Source organism: Ambystoma mexicanum, chromosome 6q (genome assembly GCF_040938575.1).
Source record: "Ambystoma mexicanum isolate Mex_15411 chromosome 6q, UKY_AmexF1_1, whole genome shotgun sequence".
Lineage (NCBI taxonomy): Eukaryota > Metazoa > Chordata > Amphibia > Caudata > Ambystomatidae > Ambystoma > Ambystoma mexicanum.
In genome coordinates this window covers 349,376,312-349,403,762 of record NC_090937.1, presented here as the reverse complement: position 1 = coordinate 349,403,762, position 27,451 = coordinate 349,376,312, and the positions used below count along the sequence as shown (strand labels likewise).

General features: G+C 47.7%; 1 protein-coding gene across 2 annotated transcripts in view; it reads left to right on the top strand.

Annotated features, from left to right (window-relative positions):
- SLC44A1 (solute carrier family 44 member 1) overlaps window positions 1-27,451 on the top strand; it is an 889,643-nt gene that overhangs the window by 762,788 nt on the left and 99,404 nt on the right. For both annotated transcript variants that reach the window (XM_069630839.1, XM_069630838.1), the window contains exon 9: window positions 26,493-26,679. In XM_069630839.1, coding sequence (XP_069486940.1) covers window positions 26,493-26,679 — 187 coding nt within the window. The remainder of the gene's footprint in view (window positions 1-26,492; window positions 26,680-27,451) is intronic.

The window sequence follows — 27,451 nt, the reverse complement described above, 5'->3', positions numbered from 1 at the left end:
TGTGATTCCACTCCTGAAATGGGGGGACTGCGTGGCGACATCGGACATGAAAGATGCATACTTTCACATTACAATGCACACTGCACACAGAAAATACCTGCATTTCAAGATGGCGGGAGTACGTTACCAGTTCAAGGTACTCCCATTCGGCATTGCCTCAGCACCAAGAGTGTTCACCAAGGTGCTCACAGGAGTGGCAGCACACCTGCACAGAAAGTCCATCCCAGTATACCCTTATCTGGATGACTGGCTGATCACTAGGGAATCTCCTCAAATTTGCAGAATAAATACGCAAAAAACGATAGACCTCCTTTTCAATCTGGGTTTCTCCATCAACGAAAATAAAATCAAGTCTAATACCCAGCCAAAAACAACAATGTCTGGGGCTATTGTAGACTCAAAGGAGGAGCTAGCATTCCCCTGAAGCGAGAGAGTACGAAATATGTTGCTGCAGGTACCTCAATACAAGGTCGGTTACTAGATAATGGTACGCAAAGCAACGTGCTTGCTAGGATGATGGCCTCTTCCATTTTATTTAGCTCCTCACGCGCGCCTGCATCCATTGGAGGAATGGTTAGCGAAACAGTGGTCTCAGGCAAGCAGACAGTGGGGTGATCTAGTAGTTCTTTTGTTAACCCTGGTTCAGGCTCTTCGCTGGTGGTCCAAGGACAACCTGTTAAAAGGAAAACCTTTTCCCGCTCCACCAGGCCAAGCGATCCGAACTACAGACTCCTCACTCGCCAGTTGGGGAGCACACTAACTTCAGCCCACAGACAGTGGACACTCACCACTGCCCAGAGACACATCAACTTCCTGGAGCTCTTGGCAGTCCTGAAGACTCTTCAAGCTTTTCAGCAACATCTCCAGGGTCCGACAGTGCAGGTCCTTGCAGACAGCACCACAGCCATATTCTGTCTAAACAAACAGGGAGGCACGCTCTCTAAGTCTGTCCAAACTATCCCAGAAGGTATGGAGGTGAGCACTCAAGCTGAATGTTTCTAACATCCCAACATGTTCCAGGGGAACTCAATTCTCTGGCAGACACGTATCCTAGATGGAATATTCTCACTATGGGGTCACCCACTCACTAGACTTGTTCGCCACAAAGCTAAATGCCCAATGCCCAGACTTTGCATCAAGGTTTCCCCGGCCAGGGTCCAAAGGGAATACCCTGTGGATGAACTGGTCAGGGAAATTTGCTTACGCTTCACCCCCGTACAAAGACACCACTCCGGACCGGGATAGTTCGCAAGATGCACCAGGAACAAGTAACTCTAATTCTGGTTGCTCCTATGTGGGCGAGACAGCCTTGGTTTCCACATCTGCTCAAAGGGGCAATGTGTGACCCGATCAAGCTCCCACGCCTGTACAACATGTTGACACAACACAAGGGGGCATCCTTCCACCCACGCCCACAATCCATGAACTTGGCAGCTTGGCTCCTGAGCTCCTGAAGTCAGTTTGGCCACTTAAACCTTCCACAAAGGTGTATGGATATCCTCAAGGAGGCACCAAAACCCAACACCAGGCACTGTTATTTCAATAAGTGGAAGGGGGTTTGTGATATGGTGCACATCACAATCACTAAACCCATTAGAATGTTCTTCAGCTAACATTCTACACTACATGCTTAACTTGCTAGTCTCCGGCCTAGTATTCAATTCCTTAAAGGTTCAGCTGGCGGCCCGATCAGCTTAAACCACTTCACAGGACAAGGTGTCCTGGTGTAAAGTCCCTGTCATCAAGGCATTAATGGAAGGTGTAAAGAGGCCTAACCCCTCCAATTTCCAACCCCCCGCTTGCCCCCCCTCCCCCCAGGTTGGGATCTCAATGTCATGCTCTCCAAGCTCATGGGGCCACCTTTCGAGCCTATGCTCAAGGCCAGCCTAAAGCATATTACCTATAAAACTGCATTCCTGGTAGCTATCCCCTCCATAAAATGAGTCGGTGAGCTACAGGCTTTATCGGTACAAGACCCCTTTTTCATCATACACAAGGACAAGGTTGTCCTCCGACCATATCCTAGGTTTTCACCCAAGTTAATTTCAAAGTTCCATGTAAACCAGTCCAAAGAACTTCCCGCCTTCTTTCAGAATCCTTCAAACTCTGCAGAAAGAAGCCTCCATACACTTGATGTACGGAGGGCGGTCTTGCACTATGTGAACAAAACAAAACCCCTAAGGAAAACAGACCAACTCTTTGTTTCCATAGCGCCTGGTGGAGAAGGCAATCACATATCAAAGGGCTCCATCTCTAGATGAATAGTCGGATACATACAACTCTGCTATTCCCTATCCAAAAAGGTTCTACTTTTTACACCAAGGGCACACTCTACCAGAGGTACAGGGGCTACCTTAGCTTTACAGATTCACAGGTGGGGCAAGCGGTCCTAACTTCCCACCTCCTTCTCCAGATACTGCTTGCTAATCTGTGCAGCCCATGTGATCTAAGCAGATTCACAAGCTCCAGAAGGGATACATTACTCACTGTAATCACATTTCTGGTGCTTGCATCTGCTTAGATTCACATGCGCCGGCCCTTCCTCCACCTACTGGAGTAGAAGGCGCATAGATGTTTTCTTGGGTTTCTGTTTCTGCTTTACATCATCTGCACTCGCACTATACTTAATGCAACCTCATGTCAGAAACAATCTGAGGGACCTCGATGCGTGAGGGGCCATGTGTACAGTACACATCGCACTAGGGAAAGCATTAATAATCGTGCCCTGTCAGCGTCTGTTTTTGAGTTTTGAAAACAAATCTTGTAATGCTCTGCGACTTCCACTAGATGTCCGACTATGCAGAGCATGTGAATCTAAGCCGGTACAAGCACCAGAAATACGATTACGGTGAGTAATGTATCCCATCCTACTGCCTCACTGTACAAAGGCCTCCCATCCACCCCAATACACATGGTCTTCAATTGGTCTGACACATCCTTGTCGTTTTTAAAGGCAGACACATCATCACACGGACAAAGAAATCCCTTCACTGGCAGACAGAATCTTTCATAATTGGCAGCCCCGCCATTAAATGTCCCCATGCATAGGTTTGGCCAGTTGAAATGGAGTTAGCACTCTTTGGTGCATGCATGTTTGAACTTTGGCACCCAGGGGCAGGAGACACTTTCTCATCAGAGGGCCAACGTTCGGGTAGTCATACCTCCTGTTTTTATTGCTGTGTTTCTTCTGGTATAAACCCTTAAAATCTATTGTGCAGAGTGCAGGGTGCTACAGAAGTGAGGTTACTCACTGTAATGGGGTCACTAGAAATGCTAAGAGCAGATGGCTGATACAGTGCAACACACTGCAAATTCTTTCTTTTTCAGTCGAGCAGCAACAGACCAATGTATTACATTGCACCCAGCAGAGGACCACCCCAGATGGTGCCAAAGCAGCCCACTACCTCCAAGAAATCCCATCTGCCACTAATCGCACATAAACGTTTCAACATCGTTGAGATACTCTCCAAACCACCACCCAAACCTTACACACCCCCATTCACCTGTATGGGAGCATGTAAATAAAATATCATATATCATATGCAACTCCCTCGCAGACTACTTCAACTAAAATACACATCAAACAAGCCCTCCTATCTGCTGTTCCGCCCCACCCCCAACTCCCAAACCGACCAGCACATGGGACACATTTCACTCCATCAACCATGGCCCCCTCACAGCAAAGACGAACCCAGCACACTTAATGGGTGATGCCAGCCCACCCCAAGCTGCATCCAACTTCAGCACCACGATGAGTCCACAATGGCTCAACATCAACCCCACTCTCACACATGGTACTGTTCCCTCCATGCTTAGAAAAGGACACATTCTTCCCTTCCCTCGCCCCACAAACTATCCTTCGACCCCCATGCTCCCTGAAAACCACTGTCCCATCACTATCCTGCCATACCTCCTCAGACTCAATGAAGTCTTCATCACCTGCCGATTCCAACAACACATCACTGCAAGCTTCCTCCGTAACCCCTTCCAATATGGTTTTGGACCTGGCCACAGCACTGAGACTGCTACACTTCACATCCTTAACCTCCACAGCATCGGTTACAAAGGACGCACAGCCCTTCTTGTCCAGAACAAGGTTTCTCAAGGATCCTCCTGGTTTCCCCTGCTCTTCAACCTATATGTAGAAGCCCTTGGACAGACCTTTAGCAAACACGACACCCATTACTACCACTATGCAAATTTACTTCCAGATATCCCCCAAACAACTCCACACCCGCAGAAGCTGCGTCTAGCATCACCACCTGGGGTTGCCAACACCATCCCCAAACACCTCTTCAAAACAGAACACCACCTCATCTTTCCCCCAGGCACAAATCCAACCTCCCACCTGGACCAAAGAGCTCACCAACGGCACTCACCCACACACATTCCCCTCAACACCTGCCAAATCCCTAAGCTTTACCATCGACCCCTGCCCATTAACTTGACACACCCTATAGCTGCCATGACCAAAATATGCAACTTCCAACTCCATGTCATACGCAAGAAAAAAGCGCATCCTTCACGACTTCCACATCACAGTCTAAGCACTAGTTCTGTCCAAACTGGACTATGGAACGCGCTCCTCACCAGACTCACCAACATCCTCATTCCTGTGCAGGCCATACAGAAAGCAGCGGCTAGTCTCATCTTGCACCTACCCAAACACTCGCACATCACCCCAGTTCTTTCCGAACTCCACTGGCTCCCCATAATTGTCGTCAAAGGACTTGTATACCAAGCCATCCACCTCAAAACCCCCATCCTACCTACACACCAAACTGATATTCATTACCCACACAAACCCCAGAGAAGGAAGGCAACATTGCCTACACATTCCACTCTGCTAAGTAACATGCACATAAAAATGAGCATTCACACAGTGGGCGCCCAGAGTCTGGAACACCCCAAACCTTCACATCGGCACTGCTACCTCAATCACCTCTTTCCGAACAAGCATCAAAACAGAAGTCTTTCACGCAACCATATCCAGCCACACCACCGCCCCTGCGATCACCCGTCTATACTTTCTTCCTATCCTGTTATGAAAAAAGTAGCAACTTCTGTTTCACCTCCCACCCTGTGAACTTTTGAACCTTGTAAGGCGCTTGGGTAGGACGAGCCCTGTACAAAAAAAATTCTAATAAAATCTTAAACATAACATGTATTACATCTGGCTTCAACAAGAGGCAAGAAGAAAAAATAAAGGCAGAAAGGAAGAGCAATTCTTAAAACCTTGGGCTCTTTTTTTGTGTTGAGCTATTCAACCCTTTTTGAGCAATTCAAAACTTGGTTTCGAAATCGAGGCCTGTGCTGGCCCTATCACTTTACGTTTTGGTTAGTGCCATTGTAGAAGCACTTCCTATTCTCGGACTACAGATCTACACAAAACATCTGTTTTTTGTGGGATATTTGCTATGTTGCCTCCTTGTGTGTCCTTTTCTCGGTTCTGTACACCAGTTATTCACCTCATGGGTGCAAAGTTGCTCGTTTCTAATACTCTCTCTTTCAGTGTGTCAGCACCAACAGCTTAATACTGAAAGTTGGTTTTACCATTACGGGCATAACCATCAGAACCTGTTGCTTGTTTGCTATTCTGATGAGTAGCAGGTGTATATCCTAGAATATTGCCCATTTATATTTACGTGCACATCTTTTAACTGACCTTGAGTCCGTTGGTCATGCTACTTTCCCTATGTCAGATGTGAGAAAAAATAACTGAAAAAGTTAAACCATGCAGTATGCATACCCAAGCCATCTTTGGGTTCAGGTATGCATTAGGTGTCCAAGCATAAGCATACAAAAACCTGGGGGTCACTGTTGGACGCCGACAGTGAGGGCCACTTGAACGCGTAGTTATGCTTAGCTGTGCCATACCTATAACATCCTGATACAAATCATGCGGATCCAGGAACCAAATTAATACAAAATACAGTGGGCGAGATTGCAGTAACCGAGAGGCTCCCAGGGACGCTTTGGTGGCCCAAAAACGACTGTCTGCAGCGTGGAGAACGCCGTCTTCCCAGTGAGGATCGAGGGCCTGTTGGCTTCCCCAGAGATGAGGATACAGCAAACATCAGGCTGCCCACTCTGCCTACGTGCACTCCGAACCCGAAGTATGCGCTGTGAGCGAGCAGTGGGGCCGCTGGTGTTGAGAGCCCCTCCTACGACGACTCCGATGCCGTGAGTACTTTTTGACGTAATCCCCATACCTAATCAGTAAGTGGCCCGACTGTGATCACAATACTTGCGTGGGCACTGGCACAATAGCACTTCCAAAGGCTTGGTACCTGTAACCCCCAACTTCAGCCTCGTGCTGCCCCTCCCGTTCCATATACGGGGAGCAGTGGAGAGACAGTGCCCCAATTTAAGCAGAACAGCCCACCAATAGGGGCTAATCCTGGTTGAAGGTCTTGCTCCCGGGTGTGGCACTGGGGAGAGGGGCGGGCGTGCACCGGAGAGGACCTCAGTCAGAACCCTTCTGGAGGGGCATTCTGTAGTGCGGTACAATTCGAAAACACTCACCGGTGGCAGGTAAAGCATGATAGACACTGCACTAATTGCGACTGGACATATCCCACCTGCAACCCGACAATAGGGTCAGAAAGGAGGATGCCCCGGATACTCTTGAGATTATGAGACACTAAGCAAGCTCGGTACCCACTCCTCTCCCTCTGCTATAAAATTACGTGCACCTAGATCTGGCCAGAGGAAATAAGGGGAACAAAAAAGGGCCCATGGATGTCTTTACGAACACTCAAATGGAGGATAGGGGAGAGCCCCCCCCCGTCGCTAAGCCCACCCCCCCTGTAGCCCAACAACCCACCAATGCGGCACCAGACTCCTACATGATGGCGCTCCAGGCTGGCTTTGCCGTAGTGAACTCCAGACTTCATGACATCAGCAGCACCATATCCTCAATCAAAATAGACCTTCAACAGGTGAATGCATGTGTGGGGGAGGCAGAGAACAGGATCAGTACAGTGGAAGATGCAACTGCCACCCAGGGAAAAGACATAGCGGATATTAAACACCTGAAACTAGTGCAAATGAAGTGCAACGATTTGGAGTCACGATCGCGCCGTAATAATGTGAGAATAGTCGGCTCGGCAGAGGAATCAATTAATGTACCCATGGATGTCTACTTGGAAGAAGTGATCCGCACTATACTCCCGGAAGCGCAATTTTCAAATCAGTTCCTCGTTGAGAGAGCCCACCGGGTCCTAGTGCCGGCTCCAAAACTAGGAGCACCTCAGCGCACAGTCATTGCCCGCCTCCTAAACTACCACGATAGGGACTTGATCCTTAAGCTGTCCAGAGAGAAGGGGACTCTGATGTACGACTCCACCAGAATACACATATTCCCCGATTTCTCAAATGCGGTGCAGTCAGGCCGTTGCACCTTCGGCCAGGTCAAGAGCGTTGAGAGCCAGATCTATTCCATACGCATTGTTATTCCCGACTAAACTTTGAGTGCAACATGCTGGGAAGGTATGTTTCTTTGAGTCACCGGAGGGATATATCGAGCGCAACAACCAGGAGACAAAAATCCTTTGCCCGAGCAGAACACATGAAAGTGGAAGGCATCGACGGATATGGTATCACTTAAGTAAACCTGGATCCGAGTTTACAATGGTGCAGTGGCCGTTACTGCGGTCTGGTCAGAAGGAAGTATGGGATCGACCAACCATGCAGTGCCGCCCATCTTTCCAAATGTTGTGCAGTTGGGGGGGGACTTACACTGTCCAGTTGGAAGGTGGGGAGGGGTTCCGGCCTGTTGCCCAGGTTACAAGGGGAAGGCACCATGCGATAATGCTTGGTCTGACTGCAAACAAGTCGATAGGAAATCAATGTTACATTGGAGGCTAGACGAGATGGATGAAAAATCTGACAGGAATTGCACACAGAATATAGAGGCACAGAGCCCACCACGCAAATTGGAATGGAACTATAATGGCATTACCAGTGAGCCAGAGGGTACAGGGGGGGTTAAACTCCTTACATGGAACATCAGAGGCCTGGTAAACCCGATGAAGGCAAGGAAAATTGTAACATATGCGAACCGTCACAAGATGGATATCCTCCTCCTACAGGAGACGCACGCAACTAAGAAAATAAGACACGTTTGCACACAACGGGCCCGTGAAAGTCACCACAAACTATTCTACGCATGTAGGGGGAGTCCTCACTGTAGTGCATAAACGGACCAACTTTCAGATGTCCAAATCCGCTGTGGATGGTGAAGGTCGATATGTGATCGTATGGGGGCAACTACACAACAGGGAGATAGTAAATGTCAACAACTACGGCCCTAATCTAGACTGAGTTCTACCTACGAGTTATGGAATTGCTTTCACCACTGGGCTCAACTGCAGTGATCTGGGGTGGCGATCTCAACTTAATATTGAACATTGACGCAGACCGAACGACGATCGGTCACAGGCGGCAATGGTGGTGCTCCAGATGGCCGCCACGCTGCCTCTCGTGGGTACATGGAGAGAAATGCATCCTCGGGACAGAGAATATACGTTCTATTCTGGGGTCCACGGGTCTAGCTCCCGAATAGACTACTGGCTATGTACCCCTGAGCTTATCGCGGAAGCAATACAATGTGCAATACCCCCACGGACACGGTCAGACCATTCCCAAGTACTCCTGGAATTTGTCCCACGAAACACGGAACATACTACCCGAAACTGGCGAAGGTCCCCTGACCTATTAAAGGATGAATCCAATGTAGAGTGTCTCCGGATCGAGATTGAAGACTTTTTCCAACGGAATACTAACTCTGTACCCACCAGTAAATCAGTCTGGGAGACTTTCAAAGTGTGGCTAAGGGGCCTACTGATGGTGCATTCTTGTGGAGCACTGAGGGAAATCTGGAAGGAACTGGGTCGGGTGGAACAGGAACTACGAACCTTGGAGAACCATTACTCTGCGACCAATGGAGGCGACGGATTGCAAGAAATGCAGGAACGACTGGAGTGCTTTCGAACTCTGGCGGAACGAGAACTGTACTATGTAATGCAGCCAGCGAAGGCTAGAAAATACGAGAAGACGATAAGTCAAGCAGAACAATGGCAAGCCTTATCAAATCCGAATTGGGGATGAAACAGATAGCTACCATAGTCAACTCAACCGGGTCGGCGGAGACTGCACCCAGGGCAGTTAATGTGTTCCAACAATTCTATACTAACCTATACGCCAATGCGGATGCAGTGACGCCGGAAGAGCTCGGGACTATATAGACTCATCTCCACTGCCCGAGCTAAGTGAATCGGACCGGGCACTACTAGAAGAACCTTTGACGTTGGACGAGATAGAACTAGCCATCTCAAATCTACAAACAGGCAAGACCCCGGGGTCTGACGGCATGCCAGCCGAATTCTACAAAGTATTCAAGGTGGAATTGGCTCCCAAGTTGCTGGAGGTTTAGGAGGAGGCACTTGAGAGGGGAATACTACCAGAAACTATGAGGGAGGCGATAATAACAGTCCTACTCAAGCCCCACAAACCTCCTCAGGACCCCACCTGCTACCACCCCTATCACTAATCAATACGAACGCAAAATATATGCCAAGGTCATTGCGAACTGCCTTCTCCCATATATGAACAAATTAGTCCACACAGACCGATCAGGCTTTATTCCTACCCGCTCGACGGCTCTGAATCTTCGACGTTTCTTTGCCATCTCCTTGCAGCTGGATCCGAATGTCAAAGCAGCAGCAATCACTTTAAAAGCTGAAAAAGCATTTCACTCTGTGTCGCGGAGCTACATGTTTCTAATTCTGGGTAAAATGGGATTTGGGCCAGGTTTCATGAGTTATATCCGATTGTTATATAAGAACCCAGTAGCGACGATAAGAACAAATAAAATGCTGTCAGCTACCTTTAAACTGGGCAGGGGTACCCGTCAAGGATGTCCCCCCTCATATTTGCGCTCACGATAGAGGTGATGGCGGCCAACATAAGAGACAAACACACATGGAAGGGTATTCGCACCCGAGGGTCCCCACAACTCCTTTCCCTGTACGCTGATGACACAATGATCTATGTCAGGGACCCAGAGACTCACCTGCCCCCAATAATGCAAGAGATAAACTAATTCTCCCTGTACTCCGGATATAGAGTTAACCAAACCAAGTCGGAAGTCATCCCGTTGACACAGACTACCACACAAGCTATGTCTGGCTTCAGGTGGTCGCCCACCTCAGCCCGGTATTTGGGGATAGTAATGACCATTGACAAGACCACTCTGTATGAAAACAATTATGCCCCTTATCTACTACTCTTAGAACGTAAGCTCGAAATTTGGAACAAACGCCCGATATCCCTATACAGACGTGTGGCCTTGCTCAAAATGGTGGTAGTACTGAAATTACCGTATGTTTTGTGGCATCCCCATATGGCCAGGTAGAGACTTCTTCCAGAATTTACAGAAGTTGGCCTCCACCTTTATCTGGAGCGGGAAGACAGTGGGACGTCAGTGGCCCAAGATGTGCGAGAGGTACGATACAGGGGGGGTTAGGGGCCCCCGACTTCGTCCTATATTTTGAAGCAGCACAGGCACATTTTGCAAAATATTGGTCAGACATTGCGGAGAAACATGCACATGTACGTGCAGAGAAGTTTGCAGTAGCTCCCGTTAACATACAAGCAATGCCATATGCCAAAGCTAGGAACAAGACGAAGGAGATTGACCCAGTCAACTCGACGATACGTGTCTGGTCTAGGATATTCTGCGGGGTGGGATGCAGTAGCCCCTACTGGCCGTACACCTCCCTGTGGCATTACCCCGACCTGGAACCCATGTTTGACACGGCACTACAATGTAGTTGGGACCTCAATAAAGAGATGCTACTGGGTGACCTTTACCCGGAGGGCAAATTTGCGTCACTGGAGGAAGTCCATAAAAAAGTGGGAGCAGGCCTTGTTACAATACTTCAATATTATCGCTTAAATGCGGCCTGTAAACGCAAATGGCCTAAATTTCCAGAGGCCCCCCCTGTGCATCAGTTCCTAACTCAGGTCATGACCTAGGAGGGTTTAACAGGACATTTTTCTAGTTTATATAAAGCCGCTCAAGCACATACCCCGTCCAGAAACACCATGAGACAGAAATGGGAACGTGATCTTGACAATTCCATTTCAGACTCCCAGTGGGCCAGGTATTGCGAATACACCAAATCCATCTCCATAAACGACAACTTCAGACTAATCCAATTCAAAATACTAAATCATCTGCATATTACCCCAAATAAAATCTCTAAATTCGACCACACTAAACAATCAACCTGTCCCAAATGTCACACACAATCAGCGGACGCTATACACATGGGAGGAAGTAGCCAGAATTGACCAGTGACATGCTTGGGGTGAATATCCTGCCCACACCACAGAAATACTTATTGGGTGACATAGGTAAGGGCTCAACAAAAACCCACATTCTTTGCCATAGCTGGGGCAGTAGCCAAGAGGAATATACTTAAGGCCTGGAAGTCTGGAACGGCTCCTACCCTGCAGGCCTGGCTGCAAGACCTCGTATATGTACAGGAGTGTGAAGAGAGGTATGTAAAAGTGTTATGGCAGTATGTAGACCAAAAGACATTTGGGCCCCGCTATGCACCTAACTTGGAGACTCCCGAGTATCGGATACTACGGACTCACCATGATGCCTTGAGACCTCTGTTTAATCATCTCTGATATGTATACTTGTACCCCTGCTATGAAATAAAGTACCCATATGCCAAAAAACGGTACTGTCATATACATGTGTTGCACCAGTCAGCTATAGTTTTTTTTTTTTTTTTTACAAAGCATACAAAAACCTTAAGCCCCTCCTTTGCTGGGCATGTGTGTAGCTCTGTGCCAAATGTTTGCATTGACACACTAACACTTTTGACATATCACATCATATGGGCACTTTTACGGTACCTGCTTCAAGGGCACTCATTTGGTGGGAGTGGGGGCTAAAAGGAAAGTCTCACATCGGCTCGCACAGCTCATTAACAGGATTTAAACTTGGCAGACTCAAGTGGAATGGGAATAATGGTGGCACAGGCATGTATATGAAGGATATCAATGGGCAAGCAACCAGATCCAAAGTGTTAATTGTACTCTTGTGTGGACTGGTAAATTGAAAATAATTCTGATATGACTCTTCCTCCATCAGTCATTAGTGCTACATGATATCCTTACGCCACCAAGTTTTTGGAGTGGAAACCTGCTGAAGAGCCATTGGTACTAGTCATCTGAGCTTTGTTTACCTTTATGAAACACACTTTTTTTGGAATGGTAAAATGTTATAAAATGCTCTTGATTGGAAACCTGTTTGTTTCCATGCAAGCTTTCAAATCTGCCAATAATCGTACAATACTAGGCGTTCCTGTCTTAACATACGCTGTTCTAGCATTTCTTAAAGGTCAGTATCGATTGGTAATCTATGGGGTCACTTCTATCCCCCTTCTTAAATATCGGAAATTAACACTGATCACTCCCAGGTAGGTGGCGTAGGTCTCTGACTTATTCATGGTCATTGAAAAGGCTAAACATATGGGTAACGGTCTTCTTTTGTCAACCTTGTTCCATTGCAGAGTCCCTGTGATGCCATACGATTGCATAGTAGCATAATTACAGCACCTACTTGAGTTTTAGCTTGTGGGGAAGCATTTGTCCTACAGCGGTTCACTCTTTAGAGACTGAAATGTTGAGCCGGTAATTGACTGGTCATTGACACCGGAAATGCCTTGCCCTGTGTGAAGAGAAGTGGGGGTTGGAAAAAAGTAACTTGAAATTATTCCAAATGTTTGCGATAGTGGAAGGTGAAGGGGACCGCGTAGAACCGTGCTCGTTCTGTTAAAATGATACCTGTTGTTGAAGTGGAAGGGCACGTAGAGGTGAATCTGCCATTTGGACAGCTGAGGATAACCTAGCACTGATAAATAGCATCGGCAGAGTACGGAAACATACCTACACATTTTATATATATATATATCTGAGGCTTGTGGAATCTGCTTAGATCACATGCTGTGCATAGGTCGACATCTAGTGGAAGCTGCGGAATTTTTGAAATTCAAAAAGGGAAGTCGACCGGTTGTGCCAGTAATACTATCCCTAGTGTGATTTCCACTATACCCATGGTCCTTCATGCGTCGATGTCTCTCAGATTGTTTTTTACGCCATCGTAGACTGATGCAAAATCGCAGAGTTCTGATTTCGGCATAACGCCATTGATTAATCAATTAGTTACTCGTCCTATCCTTTATATCTTTTGCTCACCGACTATCAATAACATCTCCGACATCGGTGAAGAAGACGACCATCAAATGAGACTCCCATCGACCGATCCTTTCGGCCTTGGAGGACCGCTTCGGGCTTCAGCCCACACAGCAGGGAGAGAGGGGGGAGGACATTGGAGAATGGATTTGCCCCTTTTCATACATTATCTTCACCTACCTGCCATTTAATTTAATTGTGGATAGAACCCCTTTCAAGTTCTGCCCAATTTGCAACAAAAAATTCCCATGGGTCGACAAGCACCTGGTGTGCAACCTTTGTCTCCCACGGGATCATGTTGAAGGGAGCTTTCGAGCCTATAAGCTCTTTAAACCTAAGATGTTAAAGGACCGTTTAACTAAGCGCTGGGCCCACCACGCAGGCCGAGGCCACCATGGTGGTGGAGGGGACCTACACCAATGGCAGCAAGGTCGCATTTTCGGACTGCAAAGGAGATGGGGAAACATCAGTTTACCAAGTGCAAGCCCCCAACCGCAACAGACAGGCCAGCCACCCTGTTACGGGGATGATCGCCGGCGGTATCGGCGCTTGCACTGCCCCTACCACTAAACACACAGCCAAGGGCTGTGACCCGATGCGTTCGTTGACCAAGGGCCTACACACGATGTCCAGGGAGAGGTATAAAGAATCCCTGTCCTCTGGGCACACAAGGTCCCGATCGCCGCATGACAGGCCTGACTGTCGAAAGACAGCACAGGCATGCCTAAATCAGTTTCCGAACGTCGCACGTCAGCTGATGAGACGTCTGATCACTCCACGGCCGAAGTTTGACATGCCTCATCGAAGACGGCTAAAAGTCCTAGACAGTCGGGATTAGCCCAGCTGGTTAAAAAAAAAAACACATCCCCAAGAGCCTACTGAAGGGGAAGGAGTCCAAAAAGCACTCTTCTAAGACCCTTCGAGGGAAAAGTCCCATACTACACCCAGGGAGGGGGATTCCCATCCACACAAGGAAAAGGAATCACATCCACAGGAAGAGGAATCCTTGTCGGAAGCTCTAAAGAACAAGGGTCAACCGTCACGTCAAATCCCAGTCACACTTCAAGGTCAGGCTTTCCCACTAGGCCCTATGTCCATTCCAAGCTCAATGGACATGTGAGGACATTGATAGTCATGAGAAGGATGACCTTTATGGAAATTTCTTCGAAAGAACCCAAATTCTTTCCAAAACTTTCAAATCACCCCTCCCACTACAGCTGCCTCTGGCTCTCAAATCCCTGCAGATGCCCCTACTCAGCCCCCTTTTAAGAGGTCTTGTCCTGATACCCTGGCTATCCCACCCCAGCAGGACCCACCCTTCATTGATATGTATGACCCAGATCCCGACAATGAAGACACCTATACAATTCAAGAGGGCACAGAACAGAACAGGACTATGACGATGAGGAGGGAGAGATTTATAACAGTCTCTCCCATCACCCTAGACCCCTCCAGTAGCAGATTCGCCAATAGACAACCAGCCACTACAAAACGACATGCTCATCAAGGTAGCTGAGCATTTGCAGATAAAAACACAGGAAACTCAACAAGACAAAGACTTTGTTGAGGACATTTTAGGGGATAAAAAAAAGCAGTTATGCAGTTCATTCCCATCCTGCAATCTATCCAGCCGAGGATCCAGCCCTCTCTGGAGACACCTAACTAGACACAGGCAGTTAATCCACGCATCGAGAAGCTCTTCCGCCCGGCTCCCAAAGATCCCCTCTATCAGGGGACAGCTCAAACCAGACTCTCTTGTAGTTGAAGCAACAAGAGAGCAGAGACACCCTTGGCCGCTTCGGTGGCACCACCTGACAATGAAAGTAAGAAACTATACACTCTGGCGCGGAAAGTAGCATCTTCGGCTGCCTTTCAGGCGAGAATCGCCAAAAATACCACACTTTTGGCAAGTTATATCTGCCATAAATGGGATGAGGTGTCTGCATTATTGTCTTCAGCTCCTGAACCCCTTAAGACACAATTGGCCCTGGTAGCGGCAGAAGGCAGAGCAGTTTCAAGCTGCATTCTGAAAAGTAATTTAGACGCTGCTGACAATGCAGGCAGAATTATTGCAGAGGGAACTACTATTAAGAGACATGCGTGGCTATGCCGGTCCGACTTGAAGCAGGAGACTCAAGCTATGCTTCTTAATATGCCTATTGAGCCCAACGTCCTCTTCGGGAAGGCTGTTGAAGACGCCCTAAAATCTGCTAAAGAGGAATTCAACACCTTAAAGTCCTTGGGCCAGCTTACCAATAAACCCACAGGCGAAAGAGGTAATAATAATTTGTGTCGCTTTCGCAGACAAAATTTAGAGGGGTTCAAGCTACAATCAAAGTCAGGGATCATCCTGGGGTAATAATCAAGGCCAGGCCTCACATGGGACAGCGCAGATCTCGCGGCCGGGGGAGGTCCTCCACTTCTAGAGGTGGAGCCACACCTCCAAAACAGTGACTACCCGCTTCAGGTGCCCTTCCATGCCTCTCCAGTAGGAGGGCGTATTTCAAACTACACCCAAGCATGGGAGGAAATCACCTCAGACAAATGGGTGCTATCGATCGTGGCAGGCGGTTATTGTGTGGAACTAATCCAGCGACCACAGAACCATCCCCCGCATCAAAAGACTCACTCGAAGGAAGAACAATGCATCCTTCTCGAGGAAATCGCAACGCTGCCCCAAACGGCCGCCATAGAAGTCTTCCCGGCGAACCAGGTAAACAAGGGTATTTATGCAACCTACTTCCTTGTGCCCAAAAAAATCTAACCATGCGCCCAGTATTAGACCTACGCCCTGCAAACACCTATGTCAAGCCACAAATGTTCTGCATGACTACGCTACAGATGTAATCCCCCTGCTAAAGCGGGGAGACTACATGGCAACATTGGATATGAAAGATGCTTATTTTCATATTTCAATGTTCCCAGCGCACAGAAGATTCTTGCGGTTCAAAATAGCAAACCAACACTACCAATTCAAAGTGCTATCCTTCGGAATAGCATCCGCATCAAGGGTATTCATAAAGGTACTGGCAGTGGTGGCAGCGCAGGGAAGCGATCGCGGTGTACCCTTACCTGGATGACTGGCTGATTACAGGGGAGATGCCGACAATTTGCAGGCAGAACATTCAAAGAACTATCAACCTCCTCTTTCAGTTGGACTTCTCTATAAACGATAAAAAATTGTGCCTAGTGCCAAGCACAACCAAACAGTTCCTAGGAGCTGTAATAGACTCAAGTGAAGGGTTAGTCTTCCCATCAGAGGAAAGCGTCCAAAATATGTTAATGCAAATTCCTCATCATACCGGCCGCCAGATAAGTGTACGCAAAGCTATGTGTTTGCTAGGCATGATTGCATCTTGCATTTACCTGGTACTGCACGCACACCTTCGGCCCATGCAGGAATGGTTGGTGAAACCGTGGTCTCAGGCAAGTGGTCAGTGGGACGATCTAGTGGTTGTTTCGCCAACACTGGTACAAAGCCTTCGCTGGTGGACAAGGGAAAATCTATTGAAGGGGAAACCCTTCCACGATCCAGAAGTGCAGGCGATGGACAGACGCGTCTCTTGCCGGGTAGGGGGCTCATCTCCATCATACAGCACAAGGTCTGTGGACTCATGCCGCGGCGCAGAACCACATCAATCTGCTGGAACTACTGGTGGTGTTCAAGGCCCTTCAGGCATTCGAGATACTTAGTTGTAACGCTCACCTGATTCTCGCAGAGGCGCCGGTCTTGACTGGGCGACTACCGTATCTTCAAAGGTGATGTGCAGCACCCGGTTGGCTCTTTGGGCTGGACCTCTGTGCCCTGTATGCCTGACGTGCAGAGTAAGATGTCTGCAGATAGAAAATACGGGGTTAATGAACTGGGGTTATTGGGGTGTCCCTATCTCTTTCCCCTTCTCCTCTCCTGTAGACCCCCACAGGTTAATGCTCTCACCTTAGGTAAGTGAATGCCGAGCTCTCCATCTGCCTCGGGGCAGGGTGCTGTAACCAGTTTCTTCACTGGATAGGTAGCGCAGGCCTCTTGACTTCAGAGGACTGCTGTCCGTCGTTTACTGCACGAACGGTAAGTTTCGAGTAACTCAAATGTCTTTAAAGTCTTTAATAATGATGTCTCTTGTTTTGCAGGGTTCCGGCGATGGCGGATGATGGGCTGAAGTGAGTTGAAGATGGAGCCCGTGTGATGGATAGAAGCGCCTGGAAGCACGTAAGTAAGCGCTTGTTGCCAGCTTCACGATGCGCTCTAACTGTCTTTTTATTTTGCAGGTACAAGTTCGGAGCGGCTGCAGGGTGCCGGGATACCCACTGGGTTAGATGTGGAAAGGAGTAATGGCACGTGAGTATTAAAGTTCCCCAATGTCTTTAAACGCACCTTGTTTTGTCTTTCAGATGCGGGATGCAGTGCCGACGGCCTCCGGAGCGTGCGAAGAGTTGGTAAGCTTTTGTCTTTCAGATGCCGGAATGCAGTGTGAAGACCTCCGGAGCGCACGAAGATTAGGTAAGCCTTTGCCTTTCAGATACCGGAATGCTAACCTGTTCTTTCTTGTCTTTATAGGTGTTGCTGAAGACTGGATTCAGGATGGTAAGCCTTTTTCCTTAGGCCCAGGACCGGATGCAGAAGACACGATGAGCGTTCTGCTGCAGAGGGTGCAGAATAACGCAAAGCAAGATTCATCCACCGGGTGTGGTTTAAATAGCCTCCTGTAGTGCTTAGGTATCTCCTTCCACAGCCACGCGTAAGTAAGAAAAGAGTTCCTGCCTTCCAGAAGAGTTCCAGTGTTCTGAATCTAGGGAGTGGCTCCAGCCCCACCCAACAGGAAAAGTAGTTCCAAACAGAAGAGGATCAGAGGCTCAACTGGCAGGCAAGTAAGCAGCATGGTCTGCTGCAGGTAAGTCCACCCAAGCATTATGAGCCCGGCGCTTCCAGCGCTGGGACTGGGCATATTTATGAGCCTGGTGCCACTGGCGCCAGGACTGGGTCCAAAAGGTCCCAATTGGGACTGGTTGGCACTCGGAACCTGGGTTATGGATCTGCTTCCAAGGGAGTTGGGAAAACCCTGACCTTTTGGAAGCAGAGATCATGACAGTACCCCCCCCCCCTCAAGGCCCCTCCCAAACCGGGCTTCTCCGGGGGTTTTGGCTTGTCAGGAAATGTTCGGTGAAATCTTTTGATTAGGCGAGGAGCGTGGACATATTCAGCAGGTTCCCAGGATCTCTCTTGGGGGCCGTAGCCTTTCCAGTCAATTAGGTAGAATAGTTTAGATTTGGAGATCTTGGAGTCCAGAATGCTTTTGACTTCAAACTCGAGTTCTCCATCAACTAGGATAGGTTTTGGAGATTTGGTTAGTCGGGTTTGAGGTTGCACAGGTTTTAATAGAGAGACGTGGAAGACCGGATGTATCTTCATGTGCGGGGGCAAGTCCAACTTGACCGCTACTGGGTTTACTATGGTAGTGATGGAATAGGGACCAAGGTATCTTGGGTTGAATGTGCGTGGCCCTTTTAGAGATAGATATTTGGTGGATAACCAGACTTGATCCCCTACTTGATAGTGAGGGGCTTCCTTCCGATGTTGATCTGCTCCTTTCTTGTATTGTTCTTTAGCCCTTTGAAGGTGAGAAACAGCTTCCTTAAAGGCTTGGCTGATTGTAGAATGCAGGTAGTCTACTGCTGGTGTTTCAAGATCTTGGAGGGGATCCAACTCCGAGGTTCGAGGGTGACTGCCGTACAAAAGAAAAAACGGGGTTTTCCCAGTTCCCGAATGGACAGAGTTATTGTAGGCATACTCGGCTATCCAAAGGATATCTTTCCAAGTTTTTTCAGTTTGTTGCAGCATGCAGCGTAAATACTGTTCCAGAGTTTGATTGGTCCTCTCGGTTTGTCCGTCGGTCTGAGGGTGGTGACTGGTCGATAGTCTCACATCAATTTGAGCCGACCGACAGCAACTTCGCCAAAAATGAGAAATAAATTGACTACCTCGATCCGAAATTAGAACCGAAGGAAAACCGTGCAGTAGGACGATGTTTTCGAGAAATTCTCGGGCCAGAGTTGCTGCTGTTGGCAAGCCTTTGAGGGGAATGAAATGCGCCATCTTGGAGAATAAGTCCACGATTACTAGAATCGTATTGTATCCGGAGCATGGAGGTAGATCGGTGATGAAGCCCATAGAAAGCGTATGCCAAGGGCGAGGTGGGATGTCAATAGGGCGTAAGAGGCCTGCTGGTCTTTCCTTTTGACTCTTGTTTTGGGCGCATACTCCACAGGACATTATAAAGTCTCTGATATCTTTTTTCCAAGACGGCCACCAGAAGTAGCGCTTCATCTTTTCTGAGGTCTTGGCTATACCGGGATGACCTTCCATTAAAGAGTCGTGATAACAAGAGATTACTTTTTTCTGTAAATCTGTGCTGGGTAGGTATAATCGTTCTTGGAAATACAATAAGTTGTCCTTTACTGCAAAGTCCTTTCCCTGCAGATGCCAATTCTGTATGTCTGCTGGAGTTACAAGTTGCCTGGCTTTATCCTTAACTTCCTCTATGGATTCTGTGGCGATTACACCCAGAATTCTTTGTTCGGGAATGATTGGTACAGGTTTAGGGTTGATCAAGTGTTCTTCCACTCCCATCCGAGAAAGGGCATCGGCTTTACCGTTCTTTGTACCAGGTCGATAGGTAATTATGAAGTCAAACTCGGCAAAGAATAATGCCCAACGGAGTTGTCTAGAGGATTGGGCTTTTGCGGTTTTCAAATATTGCAGGTTTCGGTGATCCGTAATCACAGTAACGGTGTGTCGGGCCCCCAGCAGATAATGCCGCCAAGCCTTAAAGGCAGACTTGATAGCCAGAAGTTCCTTGTCAGTAATCGTGTAATTGACTTCAGGAGGCGAGAATTTGCGGGACCAAAATGCCACGGGATGCAACTGATTGGTTACCGGGTCCTTTTGTGATAGAACTGCCCCCATGGCAAGGCTTGAAGCATCAGTTTCCACGATGTAGGGGAGTTCGGGGCGAGGGTGTTTTAAGATTGGTGCAGAGATAAATTTAGTCTTCAAATCCTGGAAAGCTTGTTCCGCCTCGGTAGACCATTCAAAACGTTTGTTTTTCTTTAACAAGGCAGTGATGGGCTGGACTATTCGAGAGAACTCGGGGATAAACCTGCGGTAAAAGTTAGCGAAGCCTAACATGCTTTGCACACCTTTTACGGAGGATGGTGATGGCCATTTGAGAACTGCATCGACCTTCTTTGAATCCATACGCACTCCGCCAGGTGATAATATGAATCCCAAGAATTCAACTTCAGTCACGTTGAAAACACATTTTTCCAACTTAGCGAAAAGTTTGTGTTGACGCAATCTTTCGAGGACCATTTTCACGTGTTTCCGATGTTCAGATTCCGATGAAGAATAAACGAGAATGTCGTCGATGTAAACAACAACACACACATCTATGAGCTCTCTGAGGACATCGTTCATAAAATATTGAAAGGCGGCCGGGGCATTGCAAAGTCCGAAGGGCATGACCTGATATTCAAATAGCCCATACTTGGTGCGGAAGGCCGTCTTCCATTCATCGCCCTCTTTTACTCGTACCAAGTGGTAAGCTCCTCTAAGATCCAGCTTTGTATATATGCATGCTTTTCTGACTTGGTCCAGGAGTTCAGGGATCAAAGGTAACGGATATCTATTCTTAACGGTGATCTGGTTCAGGGAGCGATAATCGATACAAGTTCTAAGGTCTCCTTTTTTGGAACGAAGAACAAAGCTGAAGAAGCAGGGGACTTGGAAGGACGAATAAACCCATTTGCCAGGTATTGATCCAGGTATTGTCGAAGGTGAAGGTTCTCAGGCTCGGTGAGGGCATAAATTCTACTACAAGGAGGAGTAGATCCAGGTATCAGGTCTATCTGGCAGTCATAAGACCTATGAGGAGGTAGAGAGTTAGCCTGCTCCTTCCGGAAAACATCTTGGTATTCTAGGTATTCGGGAGGTAACTGGGGAGTCTCTGAAGAAATTGCTGCCAGTGCAACACCAGGTGGAGGGTGACAAGTAGAGACACATTCTGGAAACTGGACCGTTCTTGCTCGCCAATCGATCAGAGGATTGTGTTTCTCTAACCAAGGTATTCCTAGAATAATCTGGAACTGAGGGGCCTTGATCACATCGAACACGATCTTCTCATGGTGTCCATCTTGACTTACTAGCGTCACCTCTTGAGTGGTATGCGTTACTGGCCCAGAGGCTATCTCCGTACCATCCACCGTAGTAATGACGTCCTTTACAGCCTTGGGACAAAGAGTTAGATTCATCCTCAAAACCATTTCATGATCCACATAATTGCCGATGGCACCGCTGTCGACGTAAGCTTCAATTGCATGTAATCGATCCGGATTATCAGGGCTAATGAGGACCATAGGTATCACGAAATGCGAGGTCACGGAACTGGTTTTCACGCTCGGCAAGAGGACCTCTATTCTTGTCGAGCGAGGTCGTTTCCCTGCTCAGAGTTTGTAACTGTGGTAACTGCAGCTCCTACTGCCTTCTTGGCAGGATTCACCGGACAGTCTCGAAGAAAGTGCCCTGAGTTTCCGCAATATAGGCATAATTGCAACTGTTTTCTCCTTTCCCGCTCCCTTTGTGTAAGAGGACCTTTCAGACCCCCTATTTGCATGGGTTCCCCGGAGTCTACTCCTTTGGAAGGAGTTGGCGGTTTGGAAAATACTCGAGCATCAAACTTGGAACGATCGGCCTTCCTGTTCTGCAGTCTGTGATCTATTTGAACGACCAAGTCTATATAATCCGAACAGTCTTGTGGGGGATTCACTACTTGGGCTAAAACGTCTTTGAGCTCTCCACCTAGACCTCTATAAAACAGCGTAATCCTTTTGTCCTCAGGCCATTGAGTTTCCACTATTAGTCTATTGAAAGATGCAATATAAGCCAAAAGGTCTCGATTACCCTGTCGCAACGAAAGAAGCTCATTGTCCAAGGCCTGTCCCTGTGCATGTCTTGCGAACAGTTTTTCCATACTAAGCTGAAAGGCTTGAAAATCATGGAGAACCGGATCATCTTGATTAACTAGAGGGATCGACCAGTCTGCCGCATTGCCACTAAGGTACGAAAGTACAAAAGCTACTTTAGCTTGATCAGTTGGAAAGGCTGCTGGCCGGCATAAGAAGTGCAACCGGCACTGATTGATAAATATCGCAAACCTCTTTGGGTCACCAGAAAATCGTTCGGGCGGAGCCAGAGGTACATCCCCAGGTAGGTTGATCTGCACTGGATTCATAGAGGATGTTGAAGGAAGATTTGCCCCTGATGCGGGTAGCGGGGTCTGTCCGGCTTGTGACTGTAGCAATTGTCTAGCAAGATCATCTGTTCTCTCCTTGGAAATAATTAGTTCCCTTCTTAGAGCGTTCGTTTCCTGACGAGCTGCATGCACTTCTGCCCTTAGTTCCCCAAGTAACCGGGCTAGGTGGTCAGTATCCGAGGTTTCCATAGCGCCTGGGCGAGAGTTTTGCGGTAGGCTTTGCGTTCTGTAACGCTCACCTGATTCTCGCAGAGGCGCCGGTCTTGACTGGGCGACTACCGTATCTTCAAAGGTGATGTGCAGCACCCGGTTGGCTCTTTGGGCTGGACCTCTGTGCCCTGTATGCCTGACGTGCAGAGTAAGATGTCTGCAGATAGAAAATACGGGGTTAATGAACTGGGGTTATTGGGGTGTCCCTATCTCTTTCCCCTTCTCCTCTCCTGTAGACCCCCACAGGTTAATGCTCTCACCTTAGGTAAGTGAATGCCGAGCTCTCCATCTGCCTCGGGGCAGGGTGCTGTAACCAGTTTCTTCACTGGATAGGTAGCGCAGGCCTCTTGACTTCAGAGGACTGCTGTCCGTCGTTTACTGCACGAACGGTAAGTTTCGAGTAACTCAAATGTCTTTAAAGTCTTTAATAATGATGTCTCTTGTTTTGCAGGGTTCCGGCGATGGCGGATGATGGGCTGAAGTGAGTTGAAGATGGAGCCCGTGTGATGGATAGAAGCGCCTGGAAGCACGTAAGTAAGCGCTTGTTGCCAGCTTCACGATGCGCTCTAACTGTCTCTTTATTTTGCAGGTACAAGTTCGGAGCGGCTGCAGGGTGCCGGGATACCCACTGGGTTAGATGTGGAAAGGAGTAATGGCACGTGAGTATTAAAGTTCCCCAATGTCTTTAAACGCACCTTGTTTTGTCTTTCAGATGCGGGATGCAGCGCCGACGGCCTCCGGAGCGTGCGAAGAGTTGGTAAGCTTTTGTCTTTCAGATGCCGGAATGCAGTGTGAAGACCTCCGGAGCGCACGAAGATTAGGTAAGCCTTTGCCTTTCAGATACCGGAATGCTAACCTGTTCTTTCTTGTCTTTATAGGTGTTGCTGAAGACTGGATTCAGGATGGTAAGCCTTTTTCCTTAGGCCCAGGACCGGATGCAGAAGACACGATGAGCGTTCTGCTGCAGAGGGTGCAGAATAACGCAAAGCAAGATTCATCCACCGGGTGTGGTTTAAATAGCCTCCTGTAGTGCTTAGGTATCTCCTTCCACAGCCACGCGTAAGTAAGAAAAGAGTGCCTGGTAAGAAAAGAGTTCCTGCCTTCCAGAAGAGTTCCAGTGTTCTGAATCTAGGGAGTGGCTCCAGCCCCACCCAACAGGAAAAGTAGTTCCAAACAGAAGAGGATCAGAGGCTCAACTGGCAGGCAAGTAAGCAGCATGGTCTGCTGCAGGTAAGTCCACCCAAGCATTATGAGCCCGGCGCTTCCAGCGCTGGGACTGGGCATATTTATGAGCCTGGTGCCACTGGCGCCAGGACTGGGTCCAAAAGGTCCCAATTGGGACTGGTTGGCACTCGGAACCTGGGTTATGGATCTGCTTCCAAGGGAGTTGGGAAAACCCTGACCTTTTGGAAGCAGAGATCATGACATTAGTAAAGCAGTCGGTGCAAGTCCTCACCAACAGCACTATGGCAATGTTTTACATCAACGAACGGGGGGCACACTTTCTCCAAATCTGTCCAAACTAGCACAACAAATATGGAAATGGGCACTCAAATGGAAAATATTCCTATCCCCACAACACGTTCCAGGGGAACTCGACTCTCTAGCCGACTCACTGAGCAGAGATCGCTCTACCAGAGGAATAGGGGTGACAGCTAGACACAAAGGTCGTAGACCATCTTCTCTCAATGGGGTTTCCCTATGCTAGATTTGTTCGCTACAAGCAAAAACAAACAATGCCCAGAATTCGCGTCCAGGTTCCCCCAACCAGGCTCCAAGGGGAACGCCCTATGGATGAACTGGTCAGGGAGATTTGCTTACGCTTTTCACTTCACTCCTCTCATGAACAAAGTGGTGCCATGGTATCCACATCTGTGCAAACTGGCGATGTGCGATCCCATCAAACTCCCTTGCCAGACAAACTTACTCACTCAACACAGGGCATTAACAGTGCACCTGCAACCTCACTCGAACTTAGCAGCGTGGCTCCAGAAGTCCTAGAGTTAGGACATCTTAACCTACCACAGAGGTGTATGGATATCCTCAAGGAGGCACGAAAGCCAAACACTAGACACTGTTATTTCGACGAGTGGAGGAGATTTGTAATTTGTCCAGTCTAAACAAATAAACCCTATCGAATGTACCCCATCCCACATTCTAAACTATATGCTCTACTTGCTAGAGTCTGGGTTAGTATTCAACTCTATAATGGTCCACCTAGCGGCCTTGTCGGCTTACACCACCTCCCACAATAAAGTATTGTATTGGAAGGTGCCGGTCAGCAAAGCATTCATGGAGGGAGTAAAGAGACTCCACCCTCCAATTTCTAACTCACCGCCAGGATGGGATCTCAATGTAGTACTCGCTAAGCTCATGGGACCCCCTTTCGAGCTGATGCACAAGTCCAGTCTTAAACACCTGACTTACAAGACTGCCTTCTTAGTGGCTATTACTTCCATAAGAAGTTAGTGAATTGCAAGCATTGTCAGTGCAGGATCCTTTCTTTGTCATACACAAGGACAAACTGGTTTTACCTACTCATCCTAGGTTCTCTCCTATGTTCAGTTCTAAATTTCATGTGCACCAGTCAATTGAGCTTCCGGCTTTCTTCCAGGACCCAAAAAGCTCAACAGGGGTAAAACTCCACACACCAGAAGTAAAAAGGGCAGTCCTTTACTATGTAAACAAGACCAGACCGCTAATAAAAACAGACCAACTGTTTTTCTCTGTAGCCCCAGGCAGAGAAGGAGACTGCATTTCCAAAAAGGCCATCTCCAGATAGTCGGATGCATACAACTGTGTTATTCTCTGTCAGACAAGACACTGCCTTTCACGCCAAGCACTTGCTCCACAAGGAGCACAGGAGCTACTCTGGCATGTATTGCAAATGTCCCCTTAGACATAATTTGTAAAGCAGTTACATGGAGCTCAATACATCCTTTCACTCCGCACTACTGCATTGACCCCCATTCCAAGACATATACACAAGTGGTACAAGTGGTTCTAAAACATCTGTTTGCCCATGAACCTTCTCACAACCCACCACACTGCTCAGAAATCTATGAACAACGTGTGATCTAAGCAGATTCCACAAGCCTCAGAAGGGAAACATTACTCACCGTAATCGTATTTCTGATGCTTGTATCTGCTTAGATTCACATGCACCCACCCTTCCTCCCCTTGGAGAGAATGTGCATGGATGCTTATGAGCTTGTCTGATGCAGATCTGCTTGGATACACCTGTACTCAAGCTACACTTCATGCTACCTCATGTCAGAAACAAAACAATCTGAGGGACGATAACGCGTGAAGGACCATGGGTACAGTGGACGTCACACTAGGGATAATATTACTGGCATGCCCTGTCAACGTCCCCTTTCGAATTTCGAAAACAACTGTAATACTCCTTCCACTAGATATCGGCCTATGCACAGCACGTGAATCTAAGCGGATACAAGCATCAGTAATACCATTACGGTGAGTAAGGTATCATATATATGTGGCACAGTGTACGTTTGTCTGATGCGGTCATGCGCAGAAGAGACTGCCTGCTTCGGCTGTTGTCGCAGCTGGAGGGAGCTGTTGCCTTAGGCAGTTTATTAGGCCAGCATTTAGCCTGTGTAAACAGGCTTTCACACTAGTTGAAAAATAACTATTCCTTTATCTGTAAAATTAATGTCTCTTTTTAACACCATCTTTCAGGTTATCCTCCTATTGATTATGCTAGTGATGCGCAAGCGAGTGGCCCTTGCGATTGCTTTGTTCCATGTGGCTGGGAAGGTTTTCATTCATCTTCCCCTACTAGTCTTCCAGCCTTTTTGGACTTTCCTGGCTCTCATCTTCTTTTGGATCTACTGGGTCATGGTGCTGCTCCTGCTGGGGACCACAGGTAAGGATTATTGGTATAAGAAAGCAGTGTGAAGGTTGTAACGCATTATACAAAATAAATTGTAATAAAAAATAAACTGCAGGATATTTACTTGCACTTAAAGTTTAAACGATGAAAGTAAATTTGTAAAGCAATTCCCCCATCTTAAATGAAGAACCACTCACCCACAAAACCCTTAAAACCTTACTCCTCTGTCCTAAAAATTCAAAACCGAAATCTGCGTGAACCATGCACTCAAGACACTTGAGCCACAATGTGCAAGAGCTTCTATATTGTTGAAAAATAATTTAGGTTGCAAATGGAATGGTTTAGTTAAGTTTAAAAAGTTCCCCAGCATTGGATCTTTCATGAATTAACATGCAGTTTGAATATTCCCCGTCATCAGGCTGGGAGTCCTTGGTAACATTTAAGCAATTTACCTTTACATTTTGAACTGCTTGTCACTTTAGTGGTCTATTAGTAATTTCCGGTCATATTGCCCAAGGCCAATTAAAAGGGTCCCCTTAGCTGCACCCCCGAGAAATCCATCTTCATATATTCAACGATTATGTCTATTGTTGCTCTTTATTTCGGATAATTCTTCATTGTTTGGTGCCATATCATTTCTTGCAGCTGGTGTGACCATTCACCCGATTCTGTCGCCTCTGGGGTTGTTACACTGCTTCCATCAGTTTCAGGCCTTGAACTCCAATGGATGGAAGCAGATGTCCATGATATCGGTGGACATCATGGCAGACACTAGGAAGAAAAGCCTATTCAAGGCCTGCTCGAC